Source organism: Seriola lalandi, unplaced genomic scaffold, assembly GCF_002814215.2.
Source record: "Seriola lalandi dorsalis isolate HSWRI2012SDOR001 ecotype SW California unplaced genomic scaffold, Sedor1 jcf7180002054736, whole genome shotgun sequence".
NCBI lineage: Eukaryota > Metazoa > Chordata > Actinopteri > Carangiformes > Carangidae > Seriola > Seriola lalandi.
Genome location: NW_019525289.1, coordinates 2,636,054 through 2,663,356, shown reverse-complemented (window position 1 = coordinate 2,663,356; position 27,303 = coordinate 2,636,054). Strand labels below are relative to the sequence as shown.

Genomic DNA, 27,303 nt, shown 5'->3' with positions numbered 1-27,303 from the left:
GGGGGGGGGGGGGGGGGGGGGGGGGGATTTATATATTTAAATTTTTACATAATTACATTTTTTTTTTTACCAAAATTGTACTGTTTGGCAATTGATTTTGTCGGCCCATTTGCATTACCTTTGCGGCCCACAGGTTGGGAACCACTGATTTAGGTCATGCAAAGGAAGCTATCCAAATTAAACTCTCCTCACATCGAACTGATAACTCCTCCTTAACCTTTAAGTTTATATCAGTTTTACTTTAAATAAATATTTATTCACATATGGGTTTACAGGTGAACAGCACAGGTGGAAAAACTTGTGGATAATGGCGAAGCTGTTTGCTGTAACAGCTTTACAGTTTTGAAGCTGCAAAAATAAATGTGAAGTCACATGTTAGCTTAGTCACTCCAGTGTGGCGGCAAAGGCACATCAATTTTTACAATGTTAGCCTAGGATTAGGTCACATGGGTCAATTTTTTAAAAACAACCTTAAAAGCTGAAAAAATTACACATTTTTATGAAACAAAACATGAACATTTAGGGAAGAAAAACAGAGGAGTGATTTCACACAGAAAATGCCATTTACTGTATTTTTGGAGCGTGACAATGGTTCAGACCATCATTTACCAACGACAGAAAGAGATGCATCAGAATCTCAGTGGTTTCCCAGCTCTGCTAAACAGTTTCCTGTGGGAAATCCTGTGAAGATGTACTTTGTTGGAGGGTGCTCTTTCGGTCAGCAATTCACTGCTCAAGCACAGATGCCACTTACTTGCCGCTTATTGCTAAGATTTGCAAAACTAAAGAGTAAAGTACCTGAAAGGACTTGAGGGTAATTTATTTCGCAGCTGCACTGCATGAGCATGAACTGAGACGTGACCCCAGTCATTAATATCTAATATACCGTCCCCTGGGACGTAGAGAAGACAGTCAGTCCAATCCAGCTGTCAGCGAGGAACTTTCAACCCCCCCCCCCCATTTACTGTCGTCTTGCCTAAACCACATAGTTTTGTCTCTGCTTACTGTGACACGGAGGAATGTCACAGCCAGAGACTTCCGACTGAACTGAACCGAGACAAGAGGACAAAATAACATGCAGAGAAACAGCAATACAACTAGCTGCCAACCTGTCAGGGAGGTTTGGAGGACCTTCAAATTAAGAGATTCCTCACATCTATTATATTACAAATCTAAAATATTTTAAACTTTATTTAAAAAGTCCAAAGGAGATTTTTTGTTTTTAGAGATTTTATTTATACAATTGTCCAGTTAATTGTTAACCCTCTAAGGTCAACGGATGTTTCCATTATAATATCTTACTATAATAAGATATAAAAATGTCCTTGCGATAATAAAGCACAGAAATATGGTTTATGCGATGTCTAACAACATTATGTTGACAATGTTAGAATCTGTGACTCACAGGCGGAGCTGGAAGCCCTCTAAGCAGGCCTCACTTTTTAGACAACACTTTTCATTTTAGGCGTTTATTATACATTTATCTACTATTTTACTCACATGTTGCACTATTATTATCAACATAAAACTTTGGTAAACCAATTTCAAGCACCAAAACAATTCATCCATATCAGCAACGGTTTGTTTTCACAATAGATTTGAAGATTTCCAAAAAACCTGGGCTTCAATTTTTCAGCGTTTGGTGAATCATCTCTCTGCACAGTGTAAAGAGGGTCAAAAAGGGGCCGCGTTATAGAAGGGGATGAGATTGTTCTGAAAATTGTGATATAAACACTTGGGTATTACCTCAAATGCAAGTACCTTAAGAAATAACGTAGAAATCGAGAAAATACCCTTAGACCTCAGAGGGTTAAATATAAAGCCTGTGACCCTTATTGGGGCATTTAAATTTGAGGCCCAAACATCCTGAGAGCCTAATCCTGCCCTGCTGGAGAGTCCTTGAGGGAGACACTAAATCCCCACCAGCTCCACAGCCAAAGGTCCTGACCTCCATGAACAGGAAAACAGAAGAAGAAGAATGTCTCCATTTTCAAATGCGTTTTCAGACATTAATGCAGAGGGTATTACCTGAGTGCACAGACTCTTCTGCAGCAACAACCTGCTTTGCATGTACATCTATTCAAACTGAAACCTGACAACTGCCAAGTAAAACAGTCTTCAGGGTTTCCTTGTAATGAGATTCAGCTGCGACTCTACAGGTAGTTGTTGAAAGGAAAAAGAAAAGAAAAGCCAAAGTATTTTACTTACATCTACGATGAATCTTCATGTGCTCCTTGAGGCTGCACGTCTGATTGAAACGTCTCCCACAAATCTCGCAACGATACGGTTTCTCGCCGGTATGAATCCTTTTGTGTCTCTCGAGGTGCCCGGTGCGCTCAAAACATTTGCCACAGTACGGACAGACGAAGCCTTTCTTAAACATCAACCTCTTCCTCCTCCGCACAATGTTGTACAAGTTACGGTACTGACTGTGACCCAGCAGCCCACGGCTGAACGGGCTCTGCTGAAACCCGCCGGAGCCGCTGCAGGGCACGGCCAGTCCAGAGTTCAGGGAGGATTCAGGGAGACACGACAGGGAGTTCTGCCCTAAATTTAAATAATCGGAGTTGTTGCGTCCTGTCTCGTTTTGCGTGGTCGATCTCCACTGCCCACTGTTCCCCTCGTACAGACCCAGCTCCTCTCCCAGCTGATCAGTTTGCCCTCCGACACTTCCCTGTTCCATGGGTTCAGGTTTAACCTGGACCTCCGGTATGGACAGGCTGTTGTGGTCCTGGTCAGCGCGCACATTTTCAAGCGAGGTCCTCTCATCACCGGCGGCACTCTGACTACCTGTGGAGAGACAAGTGTATTTATTAGCCTCTAATGTTTTAATGTCATAATTAAATATGTGAATTAAAGTTGTTTGTTAACCTCATTCGGACGCATTTAGCAGTGGAAGAAAATAATGTTAATGACCACCTACGATTCTAATAACAACAAGCATTGCACAACTTTTGTGATCCTCCGTCTCAACTATCTCACTCTTAAATCTCACACTGTTCCGGTTTCAAACTAGGTTTAGGTCAAATCTACAAAATTTCACAACAATTTCCCAAAAACATGACAACTACTGTGCTTTTCAGACTGAAGTAAACCAATGTAGTGCTATGAGGGGCATCACTATCATATGACCAACAATCCATCAGTAAATGACTTTGTAGGTTGGCGTTTGTTGAGGGGTCAGCATGCATTTAGAGCTGCAACAATCCGTCAAATAATGGATTAGTGCATCAGCGGAACTTAAATGTACGTAACTGTCATTTATCAAGAAAAATGTCAAATGAAAACAACTGTTTATGGCTTCAGAGAGTGATGAGAGAAAGAAGAGGCGAGAATCACATAGGGGCTTTTTGCACTTCCTGCACAGGACATCTAATTCTCAGATACACCCATCAGAAAACATTGTGGTTGACACAGTAGATAAAGTAACAGAATCCCTTTAAGAAGCAGTATTTGTCTACATCTTACAAATGTAAATATCCCTTATAGTCCTATAAGCTTTTACTAATGATGCTGTTTCTCTTCGTAGAAGCAGATATGGCATATTTGGAGCCGTCTCATGCACAGCTGACTGACAGACATCTTTCATAGTCAAGTCGATGCTCAATCTGCCCCTTGCAGACAGACTGGGCTGATAAGTTTGATGAAGCAGGGATCCTTAAAAAGGCAAACACAGATGTCGGATTACTGTCAAGAAAACAGAGATTTGTGGATTTCCATCTCAAGGAAATCTAGTCGTCATATATCCTACAGCGATGAAACGGTATCTAGCTCCTACAGTGCTGTGCAAAAGTTTTCAGCATTTTAGATGAGATTTTCCATGAGGGAGGTGTCCGATCGGTCACAAATTCCCAAGCCAGAGTCTTGATTATTATGATGATTATGAATTATCATCAGAGACAAGAAAAACAGGGTCCTGCAACAGATGGTCTAGTCCTGATCTCTTCATCATGGGGTCAGTCTGGGATTACACAAAGATCTGAAACTGTGCACAATTGTCCTGAGAACTGGTGCTGCTTTAAAGACGAAGGGTGGTCACACTAAATATTGATTTTACTTTTTTTTTTCTGTTGCCTGCAATTTGAATAAAGTTGAGTGATAAACAAAAACTACTCATGGCATTATTTTTGAAAGTATCCTCAGTTTACTGTAAAACTTTTACACAGCACCGTGTGTGTGACATGAGTGCATCCCAGTAAGAGGTATCCCAGGTCAAAATGGTGAGTAGATGTGTGTTTTTGGTTCGTCTCCATCAGGTCCATCTTACCATCTCTCCCATAGGTGCTGGGTCGCAGGGTCACCCTGTCCTGCGCCGCTCTCAGCTCGCTGTGGAGAACCTCCACGCTGCTCTTCAGCTTCTTGATCTCATTCTCCCGCTGACACATTTCCAGCCGCAGCACCACCATGCCGTCCTCCACAACTTTGGAGATTTCTGCCACGGCCGCTTTGGACAGGGCATCGATGATGGAGGCGATCTGAGCCCGCAGAGCGACGCTGCTCACCATTGTGATAAACCAAGCAAGTGACAGGGAGACCTGAAGTTTACAGCGAGAGAAGTGGCCCGACCGTCCGAGGCGAGGCTGTTAAGTCGGTCGCCCCGGAAAAACGAAACGGGTCATTGCCGGAGCCACCGACTGCACACAGACCGCAGCTATACGGTGAGTCTGACGCTAGGTTTAATGTGTGGCGCTTTCTGCTAACAGCAACTAATTGGCACAAAGAATAATCTCGTTAACGGAAGTGATGACACAAAACCGTAAAAACGGGACAATGGACGCAACGTATATTCCCGAGGCACTTCCGAGGTTAGGCTTTTAAAAAAAAAAAGAGTTAACCAACCAAGATTGAGAAAAATGACAATAACACACAGGTCTGGCACCTATGAAGCCTAATGCATTCACCTAAAAAATTTAAGAGATGATCATGTCGTTAATTCAGAAAAACTGGGTTTTTTAATTAAATAAATAAATTAAAAAAATTCCTTCTCTGTTTTTTTGAATTAATAACATAATTATGTGAATGTTCTGAGAATCTTTCTTTTAAAAAAAAATTCAATAAGTTCAAAAAGTTAATTCAGAAAAACAGCAGATTTTTTTTCCTTAAGTGAATGCATTATGCTTCTGTGGGCACCAGTATAAAACATGGAGGAAAATAATCCAAGCAACAGTAACGTATATAATACAGAAGAAAAATAACTGAATTAATTAAATAATATATATATATATATACATATATATATACATATAACATAAATAGAGTAGAAGATTAATAGGAGAAACATAGCATTATACAATACAATTGCAACACCCCACATTAAAACACAGTGTAGGTCATTTGACAACCATTAACTCACTTTATTTATTTTTTTCCTTATGAAAGCCCCCCCATAAAATGCCATGCAATTCATTAAACCAAATTGTTAACTCATGTAAGGACAACAGTAAATAAATAAAATAAACAATAAAAACAAATAAATAAGTATAGCACGTATTATAATGAAAAAAGTTATAGAAAAAGAAGAAGAAAAAAAATCTACAGACAAAAGATATAAACTATGTGCAAATATAAAATCAAATACATTAATGCATAGGTACACACCTCACACCGCCTTTACTAGGACACCCTTAAATCATTACTACTGCACCGTGAAACTGTTTTTAGAGGCCACATAATGAGTTCAATGTATTACAACTGATTTTAGGCTAAATACACAGTCTGTACCTGGACGGTCCAACAGCTGGTCAGTTGGTTTCCTATCAAAAACATAACACAAATCATGAAGACTAACAAACAAAGGTAACAGTTAGGGGGGCGATACATAAAAATGTGCAAGGCACTGGAACACTTCTGAGCACAGTAAGATCTTACTGTTGCTGATCCAATGCAGAGATATCTGCCGATATCTGTGCTCTCTTTTTCTGAAATCAAACTCAGTATACCTCACAGCGTGGAACTTATAGGATTCATTTTTATGTAAGGTATGAAGGTGAAGATAAAGCAAGAGATTGCTGTGACACTAAAAACTGAGTTGGCAGCCTAATTTGACTGAATTGCTGGTAAAAACACTATATTTTATGATATTGAGAGATAAACTTTCTATATTTTGGATTGGTCATGTTATGGCAGATAACCCACCCACTTAATTAAAAAAAAAACTGTTGCGCATCTGTAAAACTGTCCATAGAAGACCATACAGTCCAGGACACTCAGGGTATGGCTGGGCGGTATGATTATATATAGATATATATTGAGAGATTTTGCCATACCATTTGTACCATGGCTTCTGCGCCTGTATCAGACCGGTGATTTCCAACCTTTCTTACTGTGGTCTTAATACAGTGCAACATCTACTTGTGTCACATTGTCACATTTTGCATGTCTGTGACTTTGCGAGCAATTTCCCTTCCCCACAGTTTCATTTGAATCATTTTAAAAGAGGTAAAACTATCCAGTATTTTATGTTAAAGAATTGTTAAAGAAATTCCTCAATTTAGATTTTTTACTATTTCATAGCCTGGTAATCTTCTTGGGAGCATTACGCAAAATGCTGCAAAACCATAAGCTGCTTTATGTAAATGTTGGAATTTCATATGACTACATTGATGCAATGTATATTAACTCGCCACGTATTTCATTTACTGGATTAGCTTCTTAGTTTCTCATTTGAGTTTTTCATAAAAGTTAGTATCACTTTGTATCTCAAAGTACCACTTCAAGTCATGTTATAATGAGTTTTAACCGCCACATTGCCTACTCTTTGTTCAGGTATATTAAACCAACCAAACCTGTCAAAATGTCTTGATGATGTGCCAAATTAATTGAAAGTCAACTTGAAACTGTAATTTTCACTTGGCAATCTTCCTGTACTCTCAACGTCGAGATAAATAACCCCACGCTATGATTCCAGTGATGCATGATAAAGAATGAATCTCATTCTTGACTGTGAGAAAATAAAGTTCTATCATCATATGTGGTATACACAAGTTTGAACAATTAATACATTTAACTAAAATCACATTTCCAACCTCCTTGTCTTGCCCCATGAAATGCCCGGTGGACATTTTTATGACTGTATTCAACGCACTGAAACTGTCAGAGTACCCGGCAAAATAAATATGGTTTTGTGCAAATGCTCTGAAGTCTTACAGAGTGTCTCTGAGAGACCCGGTATCTGAGCACTATCTTCCTTGTAGGTGAATCTCTTGGTGTATTTTGAGGTTACCTAGCACTGTGAAGCTTTTACCACACTGCCCACAGCTGTACGGCTTCAGGCCGCTGTGGAACCGTTCGTGTCTCAGGCAGTTGTCCTGCCTCGAAAACATTTTGCCGCAGATTTTACAACTGAACGGCCTCTCTCCCGTGTGCACACTTTGGTGCGTCTTCAGCCGGGTCTTCTGGGTGAAAGACTTGCCGCATTCAAGGCACCTAAAAGGTTTGAAGGGTTGGTGGGTGGCCTTGTGCTCCTCCAGCTGAGACAAGCGGGGAAAACCCTTGTTGCACAAAGAGCAGATGAAGAGTTTCTGATTTGTCCTCCACAGATTCATTACTCTTTTTGCCCGCAGGTTGTTTCTACTGTAGATGTAATCCTCTGTGTCTTCTGTAGACTTCGGGACATGAGGCAGGGCTCTCGACGGCCCGGCCCGCTGCGAAGCAGACAGTTGCAAGCGAGGGTCCTGACTGACTGCAGGGCGTGAAACATGTCGAAATGGTTCATTATGAACAGGCTCTGAAGCGGTACCTCCCATGCACATAGGAGGAATCTCTACCTCTACTTTTATCGGCACACTTAAGGAATCTTCTGCGGTTTCCTCTGGTGCAGCTGATGAAGAGTTAAAGGAGCTTTCTGCGTTTCTGTGAGCAGACAATTGCTCAGCGTGAGAAGGGAAAATCTGTATGCGCTGCTGAGCTGCAACAGAGCTTTCCTCAAACATGCTACAAGCAGCAGGAGGCCATATTGGGTCATCTTGCTCTCCCGCCTCAAAGTTAAGATTAGTGGCTGCTGTTGCAGTGTTGTCTGTTGTTTCCTGGACTGCAAGTTCATCTGCTGGCTCATGTTTCACTGCTGGCCTCATGTCATGGCTCTCCTCTGTCCCATCACAGAGTGAATCAGTAGTCTTTGGTTCCAGATACACCACACATGTTTGCTGATCTTCTTTTTCATCTGCATTTGAAAGAAAAAAAAAATTCATTGAAGGTACACATGAATTTGACTCTTAGCCCCAATAATGCAAATGTAAGTCAATAATCCAAGAACACAATTATTAACTGGAACAGTACAACCCCACAGCTATTTACTTACCCTGTCTATTGGAAGGTGTCCATCTCTGAAAGAACATGAGGAGACATCATCTGAACACTAACGATTCATTCCTTAACATAGCATATGTCCAGTGCAACAACTTACTTTAAGAAACACACTACTTTCATGATTGCATTCAGTCAGTTCATCTACTGAAAACAGATCCAAATTTTCAGAAATGATTATATGTGAGGTTAGAACATAATTGCAATAAAATACACAGTAAAAACAAAAAAACATAAAACTCTTTCAGAGAATACATAAAAGTCATGTTTATGTTTATGTTAAACTATAAGATCAGAAAACAGTCAGTTAATCAATATGTAACTTGACAATAAACTGATTTATATCTATGACAGTCAATTAATTATTTCAGGCATTTTTATTAAAGAAAATGCCAATGTGAAATCAAGACTTTTCCTTTTCCTGTCTTTTGTGATAGAAAAGTGCACATCTGCTGGCCTGGACAAAACAAGCCATCTGAGGAACTATAGGCCAGTTTCACATGTATGAAAATGATCGAATAATCTTTAAGCCGAATTTACCAGGAGACCATAAAAATTCGTTAGGGATCTCTAATCATGTTCTACCGGTTGAGAAACGTTGTGGACAAGCATGTGAATTCTGAATTGAGGACATTTTAAATGAAGTTTGGTGTGAAAGTGCTATCCAGACCCAGATGAGCTACCTGAAGTGTTTCTCACCTTTTGGAGGGACCTGACTCCCGGCTGTTGTTTGCTCCTGCTTGTCCTCTGTAGCTCGTGTCATGGCTGCTTCTTGAGCTTTGCAGAGTTCAACCTCCATCAGGTTCAAACTTCTTTTGAGCTCCTGGATCTCACTGTCTTTCCGACACATCTCCAGGCGCAGAACCACGGTCCCGTCCTCCATCAGCTTCGTTATTTCGGCGACCGCAGCTTTCGCTAACACATCCATGATGGCTGCGACCTGCGAACCAAATGAAGAAGGGAAAGACATCCTGTCGAGTGAAAATAATAACTTAGTGGACACAAATTCAAAGCTTTGTTTAACGACCAGAGCTTCTGCACTGAGGAGAAGCGCCCTCCCATCTGTTTTATTTTGGTTTACTTCCGGGAAACTTAGATGGCGGATGTGACGTCTAGGGCCGACAGACGTAACGTTTCTAATAAACGCTAATCACAAATGTCCTGCTATCAAGCTAAAATAAATTCTCTTTCTAATACTCTCTCCATCCTTACTCGTTAACAAGAAATTATCTGCATCAAACACAATTAAATCATTTTTTTAAAAATATAATGCTAAGATTTAAATCGTTTAAACAAATAAAGTTAAAGAACAAAGTTGAGTTAAAATATAATAAAAATAAAAATAATTTCCCCTAGGGGATAAATAAAGTATCTATCTATCTATCTATCTATCTATCTATCTATCTATCTATCTATCTATCTAAAATGATAATAATAATAATAATAATAATAAAGAACATACGCCATCTTGGAAATATCTTTTTATTCACATATTTTAAAACATTCAACATATTTATTTTAAATGGCACATACTATTCATCCCTGGTCTTTCAAATCTATTATTTAACCACATTTCCGCCAATCTTTTCTTAACACATATACTGTATAAATACATATACTTTATATAAGTATTGTATAATTAGACGACTAGTGCAAACAGGAGTGAGCTGGAATTGAGGTTTATCTTTTTGCTTTTATCAAAATTGAGTTTGAGTGGTGGCGTGTTTTGTTTTTCCAGACCTCGAGTATAAAAGCTATGAAAGTTTAGGGTTTAAATTTTTTTTTTTTTTTTAATGGCAGTTTATCCAAATGGTTTATAAAATAAAGAGCAGCATTTCACCTTTAATCCCACCTCACTGTATGTTTGCTTTCAGTTTCTATGTTTTATTTCACTTAATATCAGTAAAATCGCAATTGGGGTGTCCCTGCGGCCTAGGGGCCTAGGGGTTAACGTCCAGCCGGGGTCCTTTGCTACATGTCACTCCCCATCTCTTTCCTTTCATTTCGCAGTCAGCTCTCTGCAGTTCTCTGTCTAACAAAATAGGTAAAAACCTATTCATTTTCTGGCTGCGCACCAAGTTTGTGCATGACAGAAAAACCGCTTAAACATCTTTAGTAGCATTAGATAGACAATACTGTTGTTGTAATTTATACTGAAATAAAATCCACATTCAATAAAGATAAAATACAGCCTTTTATGCTACATGTAGAAAAATAGTTTGTACAGAAAAATCAGTTAAAACCAATATACAGACAAAAAAAACCTGCTCACTACACTTCACTTCCCCAGTCCCTCTGCCTCTCCTTCTCCTTCTCGCACTCTTTCTCTTTTTCTCGCCTCATGGTTGCTATGGCAACAGCCTTGTCAAAGCACATGCTGTGGGGACTGTTTCTGCTTGTGTCCCTCGCAGCACCTTCATCCCCATCCCTCCTCCTCTCCCTCTCTCTCTCCCCTCCATCTTTCCCCTGTTCCGCTGCACAAACTCTGTCCTGCTCTGTCTGGACTTTCTGCCTGGTTTCCCTCCCTCTGTCTGCATCTCGTCTCTCTCTTTGCTGCTGCTGCTGCCGCAGGGTCAGGGCAGTGATTTTGCAGTGCTGAGGCTTCGGAGGGACCACCGGCACCGCTTTCACTTGGTAAACTTTCGGGTTTTTGGACACAACCAGCTTCCTGCCTACTGCTCCTTGACTGCTGTCACTTTCCTCACACTTAGGTTTCTTCATATCAGACCAGGCCTCTTTTATCTGCTTATCTACACTTGGCGGTGATCTGAGTTGCTCATGAGCTCTCTCCTGGTCACAGTTCTCCTTTTCTGTCTCTTTTGAAACCACTTCTTCTCCGTGATGATGACGTGCTTCTTTATTGACCACATGCTTCCCTTGAATTGCTTCTCCTAGTTCACTTGTCTCTTTTTCCGCAGACTCTTGCTCTATCTCTGGGTCTGATTCCTCCTCCACCTCTGGTTTAACTTCTGTCTTGTTTGCCCCTCCTTCCTCCACTTGCACTATTTTATCTCCTGAAACCTTTGCTTTCTGGTCTTCCTCCTCTCCATCTTTTTCTACACCTGCAACACCATCCCTCTCAACCTGCTCACTTTCCTCATCCTCGATCACTTCACATATAACATCCTCAAGTTCCTCCCAAATTTCACTGCTACATATTTCACTATCCTGCTCTTTGCCACCTTCGTGCATCTTTTCTTCATCTTTTTTGTCAGCTATTCCTTCTTCACCTTCTTCGGTGGGATCTTCCAACATCTTCTCATCACTTTCTTTTATTTCAAGAACCTCTTCTTTACATATTGCCTCTCTCTCTTTGCATACCCTCCTGTCCTCTCCCTCATCACTGTGTCTCTCTTTCATATCCCCTCCATCACAGGTTCTGAGATCTTCTCTGGATTCCTCTAATGACACATTACCAATTTCCTGTGTTGCATAAATATCTGTGTGACAAGGTGGATGATCAGTGTGAGGGTTATCAACCACTTCCTTCTCATCCTCGACCTCGATAGTGCTTAACTCATCAATGTCATCATCGCTTGGCGGTCGAAACTCCATGCAGCAGTGTGATGACGCGTCTGAAGTCGGATGCTTTTCTTTGTCTCTTTGAACATCTTCCGTGATGTTGACATCTTCCTCTGCTGTCATGCTGCAAATGGATGACAAACAGAAACAGCTAAGATAAATAAGTGGGCATTAAGAAGATATCCTGCTTTTCAGATGAAGATTTAGGGGTTTTGTTAGGTTACATTTCACTGCATTTCCTTGGACATTGGACAAAACAGTTTCTTAGTCCAGTCTTGTTCATTTATGAGATTGTGTGGAAACTGTTTATTTGATGTTATTTGCGAGAACTTTTCATATATATATATATATTTATGTTGAGCTAAATGTACTGTGTGTTCTACTTCTTGCTAGGTTACCTTTATAACAGCCACCATGTGTAGACCTTTTATGTCATTATAGCATCTGTTAAGTTTTACTTTAGAGAAAGAATAGATAGTCATGGTGGTTATTGGTGCAGTATATGTGTTGCTTAAGGTCAGATCCAGGGAAAGAGGGGGGTGGCAACAAGAATTGATAGAGAGCCTATGTAATGTAAAGTTGTAATTATGGTAAATGCTTAAATAAATGCAGCAAAAGTAAAAGAGTGTTAAAGTCAGTTAAGTAACTTAAAAATTTCAGTTATACAGCAATATCTCTCTAAAACCATTGACTGCCGGTCGTACCAGACCAAATCAGGCTGTAGTGGCAAAACCCCTTTAGTGCATGGAACTCTGGGTGAATTTTATTGCTTATGAATTAAAATGTTATTTTTCCTTTCAATAATTTCACTTTAAACTGGTCAGATACAGTCGTAATGTTAATGTACTCATAGGGCAGATATGGAGCAACATTAGCGCTTATTTGGAGTCATGTTTGCGTCCATATGACAAATGTAGTTTCAATATCCCGCTTTTAGCTCTGATTTGATTCCTACTAACTCCTAAGAGAAATACACTTCTTCACTAAAGCTTGCATTGATGTTATGAACTGACAACTTACACACATTTTTAACCGTTGGATTCAGATGTATTATGTAAAAATGTAAAATAGGAACCAGTTTCACCTTTGCATATGGTTTTCTGGTTGCTCTCCTTGCTTATCATGTGTGTCATCCTCTTCCTTATTCATCATCTGCTTTCCCTCCAGTCCTTCTCTGTCTTCTTCATCAATCACTCCTCCCTGCTCCTGATCTCCAGCGGTCGGTTCTTGAGAGTGCAATGTCTCAAACTCTCCCTCCTCAGAGCTCTGTGATGGATCAACAGGAGGTCTATCTTGGGTGCAACTGTCTTGTGCATCAGTGTCTAGTTCCAACCCGGACAGACTGCTTAATAGGAAATCAGCAGGAAGGCTTTTATAAAACATGCTCTCATCTTCTTCACTGTTGTAATCATCGTTATCACCGTGGTCCCCTTCATCCTCCTCTTCAGAGCAAGACTCGTCCGGTCCGTGGACAGGTGAGGTCATGTAAGGTAAGCTGAGGGATTTAGTGTGTCGGTTGTGTAGGTCGAGGCTGAGCGGCCTGTGTGGTTTTAACTCGGTTGGACTCTGAGTGTGTGTTTCAGGGTTTGGCAGCGGCTCTGCAGGGGGAGGAGAAGGAGGCGAAGCTTGCACCATGACTTCATACTCATCGTCTGAGTGACCTGGAGGTTCGACGGAGAACTCGTTCACCTATGAGGTTAAGAGAAACATGAAGTGGAAATGAAATTTTCTTCATGAAAACCTTCTCAGATCCTGACAATCCTGCTCTGACTGCTGGTTCTCTAAAGGTGAAAAAAAATGTAACTCGGTAGGAATTTCTCAAATTATTTTTTCTATTATCATCAAATGTACTGCGTCTTATGATCCATGTGTTTGGAAAAACTTGCAACCTTCAAATACCATTCAAACCTCATCTGTATAGATATAACAACACAAACCTGATAGGACGTGCTGCAGTCCATATGGTCCAGGGCGCTGCAGTCCATTTGGTCCAGGAAGTCAAAGTTATCTTGAACGTAGCCAAACAGCTCCTGGTCGTCCCCATCCACTTCAGTTGAGTTGAGGATGTCAGGCTCAGCAAATGCACAGGTGTCTTCGGGCTGAGTCACCACTGGCTGAGGATCATCTCGTTCCATCCCTTTCATATCTGTGAATGAAATATAGGCATATAACATTAGAGATGGGCTGATGAGTGTAACATTTATATGGTTAGTTATAAAAGAATAAACTCAAATTCCAAGAATGCTGGTTTAAAAGAAACCAGTTCACGGTCACAAGGACAAGAAAATATCAGATAAAGATTTGTGTCTCTCTAATAGAAAGGCTCCAGCTACAGAAAGACCAGGAAAAAAGAGGCAAATATTACCTTGCACTTGTCTGTGCATTGAAATTTTATAGTATTTTCTGTTCATCATGGTTATTCAGTGTCAGTTGTCAAGTCCCATTGTCTATCTATTCCTCAATTATTTATATTACATTAGTTCGTAAGGATTCACAGATCAAAAGAATCAAGAGCATTTTTCATAAAAGGCTGTGAATATTGTCGTGTAAAGTCCATTGCAGACAATCAGGAAACTTCTTCTACTATATTACTTAAACTATTTTTTCAATTTCCGGCTGAGGGGCTTTGGGTATACTTGCTTTTGAACGTTTTCTGCCCAGTTATGAACTTATAACCAATGAGTGAGCCAGCTGACCTTTCTCTGCCTAGACAAAAATCTGATTGGAGAACTCTATTTGATGGTTTTAGCTTCATTTCTGAAGCTGCTATAGAAACAAGAGTAATGCTAGTTTTTAACTGTTTCTAATTCACAGTTAAAAACAGGGGACATTTTCGAGGATGGGGACATCTGGCAATTGCTTTCATCCAATCTATCCAATATTTGTTGAGATATTTTTTGCAAAACCACAAAAGTCAACCTTATGGTGGTGCTAGAGGAAAAAGTTCAGGGATCACAAAAGTCATTGACGGATTCATCCTCTGGGGACCTTGATTATCTGTACCAGATTTTATGGCAAAAGATATTTATGGTGGACTGATTTAATCAACCACCTGCTTAAAAAGTAAATGATATTGATAACAGTCCAGTCTCAGATTAGTCTCAGCCCAAGTATTTAAAGTAATGGCGATCAAGGTTATGGAGTAGAGGGAATTACCCATGTAGTCACTGCTGTAGTCAACATATTGGTCATTATTTTCAGCATCTTCATCGTCTGGGTTGGAATTGACGCTTTTGGCTCGTTGCTCTCTGGACACGCCTCCAATCACCAGCTCTGGCTTCCGGCTGCTATCTTCTCTCACCTCCTCTTCTCTCTTCTCCTCCTCTATTGCTCCTTCAAACTCTTCCTCGCCAACACCACCTGCCGCCGCTGCATTCTCATCCACGTCCACAATTCCCTCACTGTCTTTCTCTTCCTCCTCAACTTTTCTGCCTTCCTCCTCCTTCATTTCCATCTCTCTGCTTTCCTTCCTCTCCACCTTGTCTCCTTCCTCCTTACCTTCCACCCTGTCCCCTCCATCCTTATCCCTGCCACGATGGATGACCCTGTTGCTCCCGCCCCCCTGCAACACCCCTAATGCCAGGTTAGAGGTGATATGTAGTGGCACAGTAACCATGGTGGGCCCTGTAATGTGCATGGCTGCTCTCCATCCTGCTTTAGTGGAGAGTCCCGGGGATCTTGACTGGAGAGTCTCATTGCCTGTGGACCCTAAACCCTCAGGGTCAAGAGCAGTGTAGGTGCCCTGGGTCCCCCCACTCACTAACCCTGTCCCCCTGCGGTATGTCACAGCATATTCGCTGCCACCCATTGCACCGGAAGGAGCTGGAGCTTCTGAGCCTGGCTGAGGGGAGGGTGTGACTTTAGGAGACGTGTTGATGGAGGGAGGGCGCTGAGTAGAACGTCTGGAACCTGGAACGTAATAGAGAGATAAGAACTGGGTCACAAGAAGTTTAACAGTTCAGTCTAGGTAAAAATATAAATGTGAATCTGTGAATCTTTTGTATGGGTCAGTACACACAAATCAAAGGTACTTTTTCCCCCACTTCTCTTTATATTGTTTCATTTTTGTGTGCAGGTTTTAACAGTTTCAAGCATTGAAAGGCGACACTGGAAAAAGTCAGCTAGAAAGACAATTTTCTGTGTCTTTCCATGTTCCAGCTACTCTGAATAATCCACAAGCTTCATTGTAAATAGGTTTCCCTGGAACTGTACTTTCTACACATGAGAACAATCCCAATGAAAACTTTTGAGAGCATGTTCTGCTGATGATTCAGGGTTGTCTCTGGAAAGACAAGTCCCACTAAGTTTTTCAAAAGCCATTTTTTCAATGAACTCAAAGATTCACAGGCGGATATCTCAAAACCTAAATTCATACAATCAAATATTTCCTCATGATCAAACACCACTTGGGGCTAAGTGAGAATTTTAACTTATTATAACAAATTATTATTATCATTATTAATTTTAACTTTTGTACTTTTGGTGAACTGATCCTTCTAATAAACCCCAGATGGGTGGAGTTTGTGTGTATAGTATAGTAAGTCTATAGAATGAAATAATTGTTTTGTTATGTTGGAATATTGATGGTATTTATTCATATTGAATCACAAAATGACTTGTGATTCGTGTGAGAAGAGCAGCACCTTCATTTGGATACAACGGACTGCTGAGGGAGTCCATGCTTCTTGCTGGTCTCAAAGAAGCCCTGTCTTTCTCTGGAAAAAAAAAAACATACATAAGAGTGGGATGAGAGGGAAGCTGTGAAAACTGATTACATAGAAACTTTGAACCTCCTGTCTGAAACTGCCCCCAACAACTTGGTTCTAAATCAAATTATTAATGCTTATAACCTCCAAAGGTTTTAACCTCAACCTGAACATTATCAGAAAGATCATACATTTAATTTTGAGCTATAAGAATTGAAGCAGATTATGATCATCAGTTTTTAACAGTATATCAATTTCCTACACCACAGTAGAAGCAAATACTCCAACTGAGAAAAAGGAACATGAGAAGGTTTCGTACCTTTAGCTGAGTGTTTGTGCCTTCGCCGCGGGTCTGGGAATCGTCCTCCGATGTTGAATATGGACATCCACTTCCTGCCCTTGAGAGATCCTTTCCTCCTGAGGTGAACAAGACGGACATTCACAGGGAAATGGTTTATACAGTATGAAGAACGCAATGGTAAACCTGAATTCCACCAAGGAAACTCAGAAACGTTTTTCTAAGATTCAGTTTCTTGACATTATGACATAACGTCAACATGCTTTACTTTACCGTGAAGTTTAACACTCTGCCTGCGCAGGAAAAGGGTAAACATAAATTTGTAAAGCAGTGTGATGACACTCCTGATAAATGGATGGTCTCCTCACTTGTCTGTGCCTTCAATGATAGCGTGGTAGGGTCTTATGGCGATAGGACCGTCTCCTGGACTGATGTTCCCAAAGCTGGGGCAGGGATGAGAGGGAACAGACTTGAAAAATCCTTCATCCTGATTGGACTCTGCTGATGGGGAGGGGAGGGACTTCCTTCTCTCGGATGATACACCTGAATACAGCAGAAGAAAAAGATGAGGCAGAGGTGAGTGTAAGCCGGTCTCTGTGTGTGTGTGTGTGTGTGTGTGTGTGTGTGTGTGTGTGTGTGTGTGTGTGTGTGTGTGTGTGTTCTAACCTTGCTCAGGAAACAGCTGAGGGACATGTGTGAGGATGAACTCCACTACAATGGACTGAACCCTGACCTCCATGAAGGCCGCTGTACCATTAAACCCAGTCGCCTCAATGTCCTTTGACCTTAACATAAAGATTGATTGATTGATCATTGATTGATTGAGTGGCTAGTTCAGTGTATTGCTCAAAGGCCCTTCAGCAGCAACAGAAATATATATATAAATAAGGCGCTGATCTAGGCCACTGATATTAGCACACCTGAGCAGGTTGGGGGCCCAGACGATGGCCAGGTTTCTGGCGTGCATGTTGGTCTCTGAGGAATGTGAGGCCATTCTGACCAGATGATGCATGAGGTACTCCAGAGTCCTGAAGGAAATAAAGGTGAAGACTTAAACCTGCAATAACTGCCAAAATAAATAGGCTGTAAATTGGCTAGATCACTTTTTTCTCCTGAATAGTGACGACTTTGTAAAATGCTAATATGAATCCAAATGAGTCTTTAAGTAAAAATAATGGAACTAAAATGTTATATCCACTGGATGGTATAACTGCAGACTAAATACCAACTGTCACCTACTTATTCGAGAAAGAAAAGGTTGGTTTTACTTTTGGCTTAGATGGAAAATCTAAATGAGATTTTTAAACAAGGCATTGAGTGAGCTGCACGAGACTGTACCTGTAATGAAGTGCTGGTAGTTCTTTCAGAACATCTCTGATCTTTACCAGCCTCTCCTCCTCCAGCTGGATGGCCACAGCCTCCTGCAACACAGACACGTGTTTGAATCAATATGAAAAGACAATTCATCTCTTTCTATTAACTCCATGAACAAACAGGAGGCGGGGGAAATTGTGTGAAATGTTTGTGCGTCCGTGCTACTCACAGCGAACTTGTCGTACAGCTGGTATGTGAGCAGCGGGTTCGGCAGCTCTCTGAAATAAGCTTTACACAGAGAGCTGACACAGTGGATGTCCTGCAGATACAAATCCTTGTTCAGATCTGGATTCCCGTCGTTCTCAAACTCTCCCCTAGTTTTAGAAAAAGAGGAATTCATTTTAGAGCATGTTAACACAACCACAAACACATACTAATAAAAACTTAGTAGAGTGTACATTTAGAGATATAGGGTCAGACACACAGCTGCACACACACACACACACACACACACATAACTTGCCTTAGTTTCTGTATGTTGGACGACACTCCGGACAACCTGTAGATTCCGTCCACGACTCCATGATGCTCAACAAATTCACTGCAGCATCGCAAGACCTGAGGAACTGTGTCACATGACTCACATTAATGACCTGAATATTCACATAACAATAAGATGAATTGTTATAAACTTCGATTATGAACATACATGTTCAGATTTGTATGTGTTTTGTCTGTGTGTTTCACATGTGATAGTCTAGAAGCCCATTTTTGTTGGTTTTATGTCAAACAAAAAGACGAAATAATACCCTCACACTGCTATCTCCTTCCTAGTATTTATTTTGATCTCCATAGACACCTGGGGAAGACTGATTGGGTTTGAAGTTGGATTACTTTTGTCCTTTTGTGTAGATTATTGTTAACCAGCGCCTACAAATAATTTATGGACGATTATCAAATATAAACAAAATATATTGTACTATGTATTTCCAAATTGTCATAAAAGCAGTGTAATCATGTACAACATCAAAACTAGTTGATATACATATATACAAGTATATAAATTAAATATTTTATAACATACATTATATTGTGAGAGCATTTTTGGCAGCATGGCTCAAGGGATAGCAATGTTAGTACAAACTATGGTCCACAGAGGATGAATCATACTCTATCTAATCCTAATCATGCCCTGACATTTGTTCCGGTGCCACCATTAAGTTTGTATCTGTGGTTTTGAGTGAAATGTCTCAACAACTATTAGACGGATTGGTACAAACATTCATGTCCCCCCTCAGCATGATTTGCGGTAACTGTGGCGATCCTCTGACTTTTTATGTTACGCCATCATCAGGTCAAAGTTTCAGTTCATCCAATTCTGTGGTTTTACGTCCAAATACCCGCAGAAGCCATGACATCTCCACCCGCCCTTCTGTACCTTGTGTTTAGTGCTAATTAGCAAAAGGTAAGCATGCTAACACACTGAGTTATTATTGTGATCATGGTGAACATTATACCCGCTACACATCAGCACATTAGCATTGTCATTTTGAGCATGCTAGCAGTAGTTTTGTTTCTATCTAAAAGAAAATCCGCTCTTAGGGGATAAGAAATGGCAGGGTGGGCGGTTAAAGAATACATGGACTCCTGTCAGATAGGAAATAGCAGTATGTACTCACATGGCTGACTATAAAATGAGTAGTTACCATTTAAAGCATTAAAGTAAACTGGGTGTGGTCAATGCTGTGTGTTGAAAAAGAAATTATTTTGCATGTACTAAGTCTTTTTTTGGCCTCATATCCGTCTGGGCAATGCAAAATGAGAAACCAAGCATTTAAAAAACATGACAAATATTCTGACCAAATAACAGAGATTACTAAATTGCTACCCATCAACCTGCTGAATATTTGTTTTTACAACTATAGCATGATATTTTAGTGGATGTAATTAAATATTCACAAAAACACACTTCTAGTTTACCAGATTACTCAGGATATGGAGTACATTCATATCTATGCACACACTGTTATATAGATATTGTTTGATAATTCAGATTTCTGTGGTTGTTGTGGATGTATGGTTATTTATCTGTACGACATGGTGTTTAGTATGTGCTCTACTGCCTGTCGTAGTTACAGGCAACTCTTTGGAACAGAGAACAACAGAACACAATACAACAACACTTTTTTTTTTTTTTTTTTTTTTTTTTTTGGAGTGGGGTTCGTTTACTTACTCTCTTGAGAGGAGGCAGTCAGGTGCTCGAGCAGATCACATCCAAACACCTTCTCTTTGTTTCCCCCTCTTCTCCGAACTCTTCGCATCTCGTCCTGTCTTCTGTTTCCACCTCACATTCAGACCGGCCCGAGCAGTTTGTGACTGTCAGACTGACTTTCTGACGGTCGGCGTGGCTCCTGGGTGTGTTGACCAACTCGGTTAATGTGACAATGACTTTGTAGAGGTGGTGCACATTTCAGAGATTTGACCGTGCTGCTGTTGCTGCTGCTTCTGTTTCCTTTTCTTCAGTGCATGGTTTTCAGGTGCAGGTTGCTTCCTCTGTAAGCTGCGTTGCACTGGAGTTCAAGCTGGTATGTTAGGACATACTTCGGTTCATCTTCCACCCTGAAAAAGCAGAAATAAAGGTTTCTTTGTGCAAACAGCAGCTTCACATTGCAGAGAACAATCTCCCACTAAAATCAAATAACAAATGGCGATGAATCCTCAGCATACATATGTGGCTCTTCACTTCCCCCTGATGCACTCAATATATTTTCGAATGAAAGGCCACACCCTTGCTTCTGAACTTCTCATATTGAGTGAAGTGAGCCTCTGAACGTTTCACTCCGGCCACACCACAATGTCTCTCTGGACTGGTGGACCCACCTAAACCTCCAATCTCAGCTCCTGCTTGAAGACTGACTTCATTACAGACCCGGTCTCTGTCCTACTTGCCCACATGTCATGGCCACCGCGGCCCCTTTTTTCACTGCAGCGGAAGTCAAGCTCTGTTTAAGCCTGAACATATAGCACTGACATTCAAACTCGCTGCCCCATCCCCTCCATCTTCCTGACACCTGCCGCTGCTCTGCTGTTGTCCACCACCCCTCCCTGTCTGTCCACTTTGAAGGAAGAGTTTCAGTGTAGAAACCTGAGAAAATAAACAATTTAAAAAGAGAATACTAGTGTTCCTACCTTCACTCTGCATCAGCGCGCAAGAAGCAGCATAAAATGATGACGCAAGAAAACCACTAAACTTCCCCTGTTAACTTCCTGCGTGTCTCTCCTTCTCTTGCGCTTTCTCTCTGTATGTGGCCCACGCTTTCTCCGCCTCTGTTGACTGAGTAGGGAAATCAGTTCAGTGTATCTGTACAGTACATCTATTTCCCTTTATGTGCTGTGTTTTTCTCAGTGCAGGCCAAGTTCCTTGTATGTTATTCACCCTGACAGCGAGAAATGGATGCTGAATGTAGCTACAGAACAGTTCAACTGAAGAGAAAAGACAAATGTTTGACTCACTTCCTTTGGTTGTGTCAGTTGTACATGTATGCTATGTACCAATACTTATCACTGAAAACTAAAGCATCACACAGAGCCTCAAAGTACCACAAACTGCCACACAGTACCTCACAGCAAATCACAAAGTGCAACGAAGACTCAAAAAAGTACCAATGCAAACAGTCACCACAGTGTATAACACAGATTACTTCAAACTGCTGGAAACCGATACCATCCAGTGCCATTGATTACTAGAAATTATCCCAAAGACCCAGAAATTACAACACAACAGAAACTACAGAAATAGTGTGGGTCCCCCTGGAGCTCCTGGGTCTCATCTTCTTCATGTAACACACCCGTCATACCCAGCAGCAGCAGCAGCAGCAGCAGCAGCAGCAGAGGCCTAACCATAACCCTAAACCTAACTTTACCTAACCTAAGCCTAACCCTAAACCTAAGCCTAAACCTAAACCTAAGCCTAAAACTAACCCTAAACCTAAACCTAAAAAATAAATCCCAAATAGGCTACCAAACAGTATCACACTGTACCACAATGCAAAGAGCAAGTATCAAAATTAGCACAAAGCACAGAGAATATGACTACACCACATAGTGCCAGGAGTTTCACAAAAGAAAAACAAAGAAGGCCTGCCATTAAATCCCACAAAGTACAAAAATAACCACAAGGAATCACAAATAACATGACTATAAAAGAGTACTTTTATAGAAATTAAAAACACTACAGGCATACCACAAGTTACCACAAAGTGTAATCCATATATGTGGCATTTGGATGCAATGTAATGTTGTAAATTCAATTAGATATTGTTGTACTTTATGATATTCTTTGATACTGTTAAGTATATTATAACCCTGTGTGGTAGTTTGGGCCTGTATCTCTTTCTACAGCATTTGGTTATTATACAGTATTCTTAGTATTTGGCTAGCTGATGTTAGAGTTTATGATGCAAGGTGTTTATAATAATGTGTGATTTTTCAGTGAAAGTAATGACAGTCCGTTGCTTGGCAACGACTTACTTCTAAGGCACTCTTTATAAAGTTTTTATAAGTTGTCACTAATGCCTTTAATAAATCATTTACCAATGTTTTATAGAGCTGTCATAAGCCATTAATAAGATCAGTCGAGACTTAGAAATTTTCCTAATTTGTTAATAAGTTGATTTTGGTCCAAATACGCCATGTTTTTCCAGAGGGTAAGTCCATTAGTCTTTTTCATAACCTGGCAACTCAATCTGATGTACAAATCATTAGCAAATGAGTCATTAATGGTTTATAACATCTATACCTTGAGGTCCATATCGATTCTATCAGTAATCCTGCTATTTAAGTTTTGTCATACGTGCAAATATCAGTAACACCTTTCTTTTTTATTCCCCCTGTTTAGGTTTAGGTTCATAAACATTATACAGTTAGAAAGTTTATAACACACTATAATGTAGTTGTAAGCAGGTATTTGTTTATTAAAGTATATTATAACTCCTGTGGTCACCCATATGTGGACGTTGGGGTATAAACAGATAATGAATGACAATGTACTGTAGTAAAACTGAAATTAAATAACAATAAAAATAAAATACTTTCATAAACTTTTAATGTGTCCCTCTATTTGCTTACAACTACATTATAGTGCGTTATAAACCATTAATTGTTGTATCATATGTAAAGTGTTGAGTATCTGTAGTCACCTGGGTTCAGCATGAGTTCTGACAGTGCGCATGTCATTGCATATTTACGGTAGTACTGTGTCACCTGTGGCTGCAAGGGACGCTGCTGTGGTAACCTCGTTTTATATTCCTGCACGTCCCATACGGGCGGCAATACAGTTGAACTAACATCCGACTAACGTCAAAAAAAAGCACACAAAGACCTTTCGAGGTGTATTTATTTCATGGCAGAAGATGTAGAAGTATGTTAGTTTAAAGAAAAAGGTCGCCTATATTCAATGCAAGGAACAGGAGAGCGAGTGACACCGCTCGTACGAAGCGCAAGGGGTAATAAAAGGAGCGAGCCTATCCCCGAACCATCCGCGGAAGAAATTAACGGCTCACTTCCAGTTCCCAACAACGATGAATACAACAGTCTGACCAGCAATTTGTGTACGTTTATCCTGAAAGTGGGTCACATACAGGCGTGAATATATTTATTATCATTTGAATAAGAAGCTGAAGTCATTGCAAGATGGAGAACTGCAGCTTCCAGAGCCAGCTGCTGTCCGTCATGGAGGTGCTGGCTAAGGCGGCGGTGGCGGAGATCAACCGGCGTGTGGATGATAGCTGCGCGGTGCTCCGGCTGGAGGTGAGCCAGAGCCGGCGGGACATCGACCTGCTGAAGAGCAAGTGCGAGGTGATGGAGGCAGAGCTGAGGAGGACCAGGATGAGGGCCAGGAGGAAAGGTGAGGAGGGTGGCATGAGATTATTCACTTGTCAAGTTACTGTCTGTAGTTCCTGCTTTTCAAACGTGGAGACATGTGTATCTTTGTTCTTCTTCCTCAGTGTTTTATCCTCCAGCCGGTGAGAGATTTTCTCCTTCAGTCAAAGTAGTTTTGAACAGAGAGAGACAGAGCGCAGACTGGGACAGACAGATGATGGATGCTGAGGCTCAAAATCAACCCCAGCAGGTATGAGCACAGCATCAGTTTATTTTGACTGTATATTGATCAGTATATTCAATATACAGTCATATAAATAAGAACAGAAAATAAATTAATTCTCAGACATGAGAAGCTGAAACCAGAAAATGTTTGCCATTTTTGCTTGACTTTAATTATGTCAATAATTTATTATTATTTGATTTATTCACCTCACTCAGAACTCAGAACACCCAGGAAATCTCTTGGCTTAGGAATCAAACAGTTTGTTCCCATTTGTGAGCTAAGAAGAGAAAAAAGTGATTAATAGTTTAGACAATGAAACAGCAAAAACTGTAAATAAATTAATAAATAAAAAGCTGAGGGTTGACTAACCAAATGTTAAAAAAAAAATAAAAATACCTACAAATATTCAGTTTGTAATCAAATATGACAAAGAAAGGCTAAAATCTAAAGACATTTTAGCATTTTTCCACTATTCTTGCTTGAAAAAGACTCAAATAATGAATCAATTATCAAAAATAGTTACAGATTATTTTTCTGTCAATTAATTAATCAACTAATCAACTAATCATTCCAGCTCCCAAAAATAACTTTAAAACTATAAACACTTGTATGTTACTGTATTTCATTTCTTCATGAAGTCAATTTCCATTTGATGATCATATACTGTATGTGGTCAGTGTATTGTACAAATAGTAGATGGGTTTTCCCTCTACTTGCACAACTGGTGTGTGTTTGTGTATTTATCTGACTCCACAGCGTGTGTGTCGTATTAATGCTGAGCCTGGTGTTGCAGTGTGCAGACATGGAGCCCGCTAATGAAGCTGACCACATACAGATCAAAGAGGAGTGCGCAGAGGAGGACATGTGGAAGAACAACCCAGAGGACGAACACAGTGAGTGTGAACACTTTTCAGATACACACAGGAACTTCCTCTGCCCATGTCGACGCTGCAGTCACACACAGTCTCACACATAGGGCTGAGCAAAGTAGTTTCAGGTGATGTTGTTACTCAGCCGACATTGACTGCATTACCTCACCATGTCAAGCAACAGTGCAAAAGATACGTGCTACGAGAACCCATGCTCACTGAAAACCTCTACTTTAATATTAAATGTGGTTTCCTTGTTTTTCCTTAGTCTCTGGAGCTGAACAGCCGGCGTACTTCAAAACCTCACAACCTGCCCAGACTGACGGCTTTGTGAACCGTTACCTCTCAGCTGAGAACCCAGCAGACCCAGAATCTCTCGTTTCCCCAGCGGACGGCTACACCGCTTTGAAGGAGCAGCAGCTGAGCACAAACCAGAATGGGACAGAACTCGTAGTGAAACATGAGAAAGAGGAAGAGCCCGATGAGAACGCAGCTCCTCTCGATTCAGGCCACAAGTTTGTGACGGAGGAAGGTGACGATCAGCTGTGGTCGTCAGGTCTGTGCGGAGACACCGGTGATCCGAGCTCCTCCTATGCCGGGCAACAGTTTGAGCAGATTCCCACTGTGTTCACACCTCAAAGCGGCCTGCATTTGGAAGATATGGCACCCAGAACTCACTCAGTAGGGAAATCACATTGTGTCACGGTGAATGTATCACGAGCAAAAAGACGAGCCAGAACGCTGGGATGTAAAAGACCACAGGCAGATGAAGGACACAGCGCTTTGTCTCAGATTAACTCCGTGGATCAAAGCTCCCTTCCTCAACAATGGCAGCATCAGTACAGAGACGTTGCACCTGCTGTGAGGAACCCAGATCAGGATCCGTTGGCGCCGAATCCAGCGGCCTCCTCGCTCTGCGGGCACAGCCGCAGTGGCTTCGGCCTGGCGAGGATGAGGATGAGGACGCCCTGGAGGTCCGGCATCAGCGAGAAGAGGTTCAGCTGCACGTACTGCGACAAAAGCTTCATGAGGTTCAGTCAGCTGAAAGAGCACCTGAGGAGCCACACGGGGGAGAAGCCGTTCAGCTGCCTGCAGTGCGGCCGGAGCTTCACCAAGCAGTGCAACCTCATCAGACACGCGGTGGTCCACAGCGGGGAGAAACCCTACGAGTGCTCGCTGTGCGGGAAGTGCTTCACCCAGCGCTCCAGCCTCAAGTCCCACCAGAAAACAGCTCACTGAGTTCAGAGTGGTTTATTTTATACATCTGATTCCTGTGTTTGGTAACTTTAAGAAACTTTTAACTGGAGCTGGGAAAACATTGATTAAACTGTTTTAATTCTATAGTTATTACATTGTCATTATTATGTTTGTTTATTTATTTAATATTATAACATTTGATATGATATTGATATTGTAAAAACAGACTAGTCTGGAATTGTAATACCATAATTAAGCTGAAGGCTGCGGCTAATAATTATCTCATTATCAATGAATATGAGAATTGTTTTTAATTGTTTTGTCTATTAACGGCCAGAAAATAGAAACAAATGTCCATTCTAATTTCAGACACACCAAGGTGACGTCTTCAAATGTCTAGTTTTGTCCGACCAAAACCCAAAGATGTCCAGTCCAGTTTACTGTTACCTGTGACAAAGAAAAGCATCAAAGTCTCATAACTGTGAATGTGAAAAACCATATATTTGATATTTTAGCTTAAAAACAATGATTGATTAATTGACAAATCATTGCAGTTGTAATTTAGTTCAAAGGGCCATACCAGCGTGGTTTTAAGGTTGAACTACAAATCCTATGTACTTCAATTTTTTTTTTTTTAAATGTATGCATAGAATTGAATTGAAGACAACGGCTGCCCGATACTTAAGGTTAAATACATTAAAATGATTAAAACACAAAAAATGGTCAGTATCTGATCTGCAGGAGATGGACTAAGATACGCAGAACCACTGGTATGGTCCTTTAATTGTGTATCTTCATGTTTTTTAATACTAGTTTGGTCAACATATCAATGTTACTGTTGTTATTTTTAGAAATGATCTTGTGTATAAATATGTTTTGAAATACACCAACAGTCATATCGTCACATTATATTGTAACATCACAAAGAGAAACAGTTTAAAGATGCTAGAGGGTAAACCAGACACTGCTGCTGCTATCTGGTTGGAC

At 40.7% G+C, this 27,303-nt stretch overlaps 4 protein-coding genes across 5 annotated transcripts in view; 1 reads left to right on the top strand and 3 right to left on the bottom strand.

The window, feature by feature from the left end:
- Window positions 1-4,783, bottom strand: part of LOC147818072 (uncharacterized) — a 10,351-nt gene extending 5,568 nt beyond the window's left edge. The window contains exons 1-2 of the mRNA XM_087178842.1: window positions 4,268-4,783; window positions 2,209-2,790 (exon numbers count right to left, since the gene is read on the bottom strand). Of these exons, the coding sequence (XP_087034968.1) occupies window positions 2,209-2,790; window positions 4,268-4,505 (820 nt within the window). The 5' untranslated portion in view covers window positions 4,506-4,783. The remainder of the gene's footprint in view (window positions 1-2,208; window positions 2,791-4,267) is intronic.
- A 547-nt stretch (window positions 4,784-5,330) lies between these two features.
- LOC147818071 (uncharacterized) lies at window positions 5,331-9,392 on the bottom strand. The gene is made up of 2 exons (XM_087178843.1): window positions 9,004-9,392; window positions 5,331-8,161 (listed from the first exon to the last, which is right to left on the bottom strand). Exons 1-2 carry the CDS (start codon window positions 9,272-9,274, stop codon window positions 7,179-7,181), a joined length of 1,254 nt encoding a protein of 417 aa, XP_087034969.1. The 5' UTR covers window positions 9,275-9,392; the 3' UTR covers window positions 5,331-7,178.
- A 380-nt stretch (window positions 9,393-9,772) lies between these two features.
- arhgap30 (Rho GTPase activating protein 30) lies at window positions 9,773-21,429 on the bottom strand. 2 transcript variants are annotated; one of them, XM_023424488.2, is made up of 14 exons: window positions 21,334-21,429; window positions 20,378-20,763; window positions 18,668-18,770; window positions 18,374-18,518; window positions 18,169-18,251; window positions 17,751-17,858; window positions 17,497-17,615; window positions 17,199-17,373; window positions 16,852-16,949; window positions 16,470-16,541; window positions 14,983-15,735; window positions 13,764-13,972; window positions 12,911-13,515; window positions 9,773-11,950 (listed from the first exon to the last, which is right to left on the bottom strand). In XM_023424488.2, the coding sequence occupies exons 2-14, from the start codon at window positions 20,463-20,465 to the stop codon at window positions 10,576-10,578; spliced, it is 3,933 nt and encodes a 1,310-aa protein (XP_023280256.2). In that variant the 5' UTR covers window positions 20,466-20,763; window positions 21,334-21,429; the 3' UTR covers window positions 9,773-10,575. The 2 variants fall into 2 exon arrangements, with proteins under 2 accessions (XP_023280256.2, XP_087034959.1); XM_087178833.1 differs by lacking the exon at window positions 21,334-21,429 and adding an exon at window positions 21,025-21,132.
- A 2,267-nt stretch (window positions 21,430-23,696) lies between these two features.
- On the top strand, window positions 23,697-27,202 carry LOC111668391 (uncharacterized). The gene is made up of 4 exons (XM_023424440.2): window positions 23,697-24,049; window positions 24,150-24,274; window positions 25,044-25,143; window positions 25,388-27,202. Exons 1-4 carry the CDS (start codon window positions 23,836-23,838, stop codon window positions 26,356-26,358), a joined length of 1,410 nt encoding a protein of 469 aa, XP_023280208.1. The 5' UTR covers window positions 23,697-23,835; the 3' UTR covers window positions 26,359-27,202.
- Window positions 27,203-27,303: the final 101 nt, after the last annotated feature.

Excerpts from the sequence above, each read along its gene's own strand:
- LOC111668391 (XM_023424440.2), top strand. The coding sequence starts at position 23,836 with ATGGAGAACTGCAGCTTCCAGAGCCAGCTGCTGTCCGTCATGGAGGTG. Across the intron at positions 24,050-24,149 it reads GATGAGGGCCAGGAGGAAAG|TGTTTTATCCTCCAGCCGGT; the intron begins GTGAGGAGGGTG and ends CTTCTTCCTCAG. Across the intron at positions 24,275-25,043 it reads CTCAAAATCAACCCCAGCAG|TGTGCAGACATGGAGCCCGC; the intron begins GTATGAGCACAG and ends CTGGTGTTGCAG.
- LOC147818071 (XM_087178843.1), bottom strand. The coding sequence starts at position 9,274 with ATGTCTTTCCCTTCTTCATTTGGTTCGCAGGTCGCAGCCATCATGGAT. Across the intron at positions 8,162-9,003 it reads GAGTCAGGTCCCTCCAAAAG|ATGAAAAAGAAGATCAGCAA; the intron begins GTGAGAAACACT and ends TTTCAAATGCAG.
- arhgap30 (XM_023424488.2), bottom strand. The coding sequence starts at position 20,465 with ATGCGAAGAGTTCGGAGAAGAGGGGGAAACAAAGAGAAGGTGTTTGGA. Across the intron at positions 17,374-17,496 it reads TCAGCTGTTTCCTGAGCAAG|GTGTATCATCCGAGAGAAGG; the intron begins GTTAGAACACAC and ends TGCTGTATTCAG. Across the intron at positions 13,973-14,982 it reads CTACAGCAGTGACTACATGG|ATATGAAAGGGATGGAACGA; the intron begins GTAATTCCCTCT and ends TTTCATTCACAG.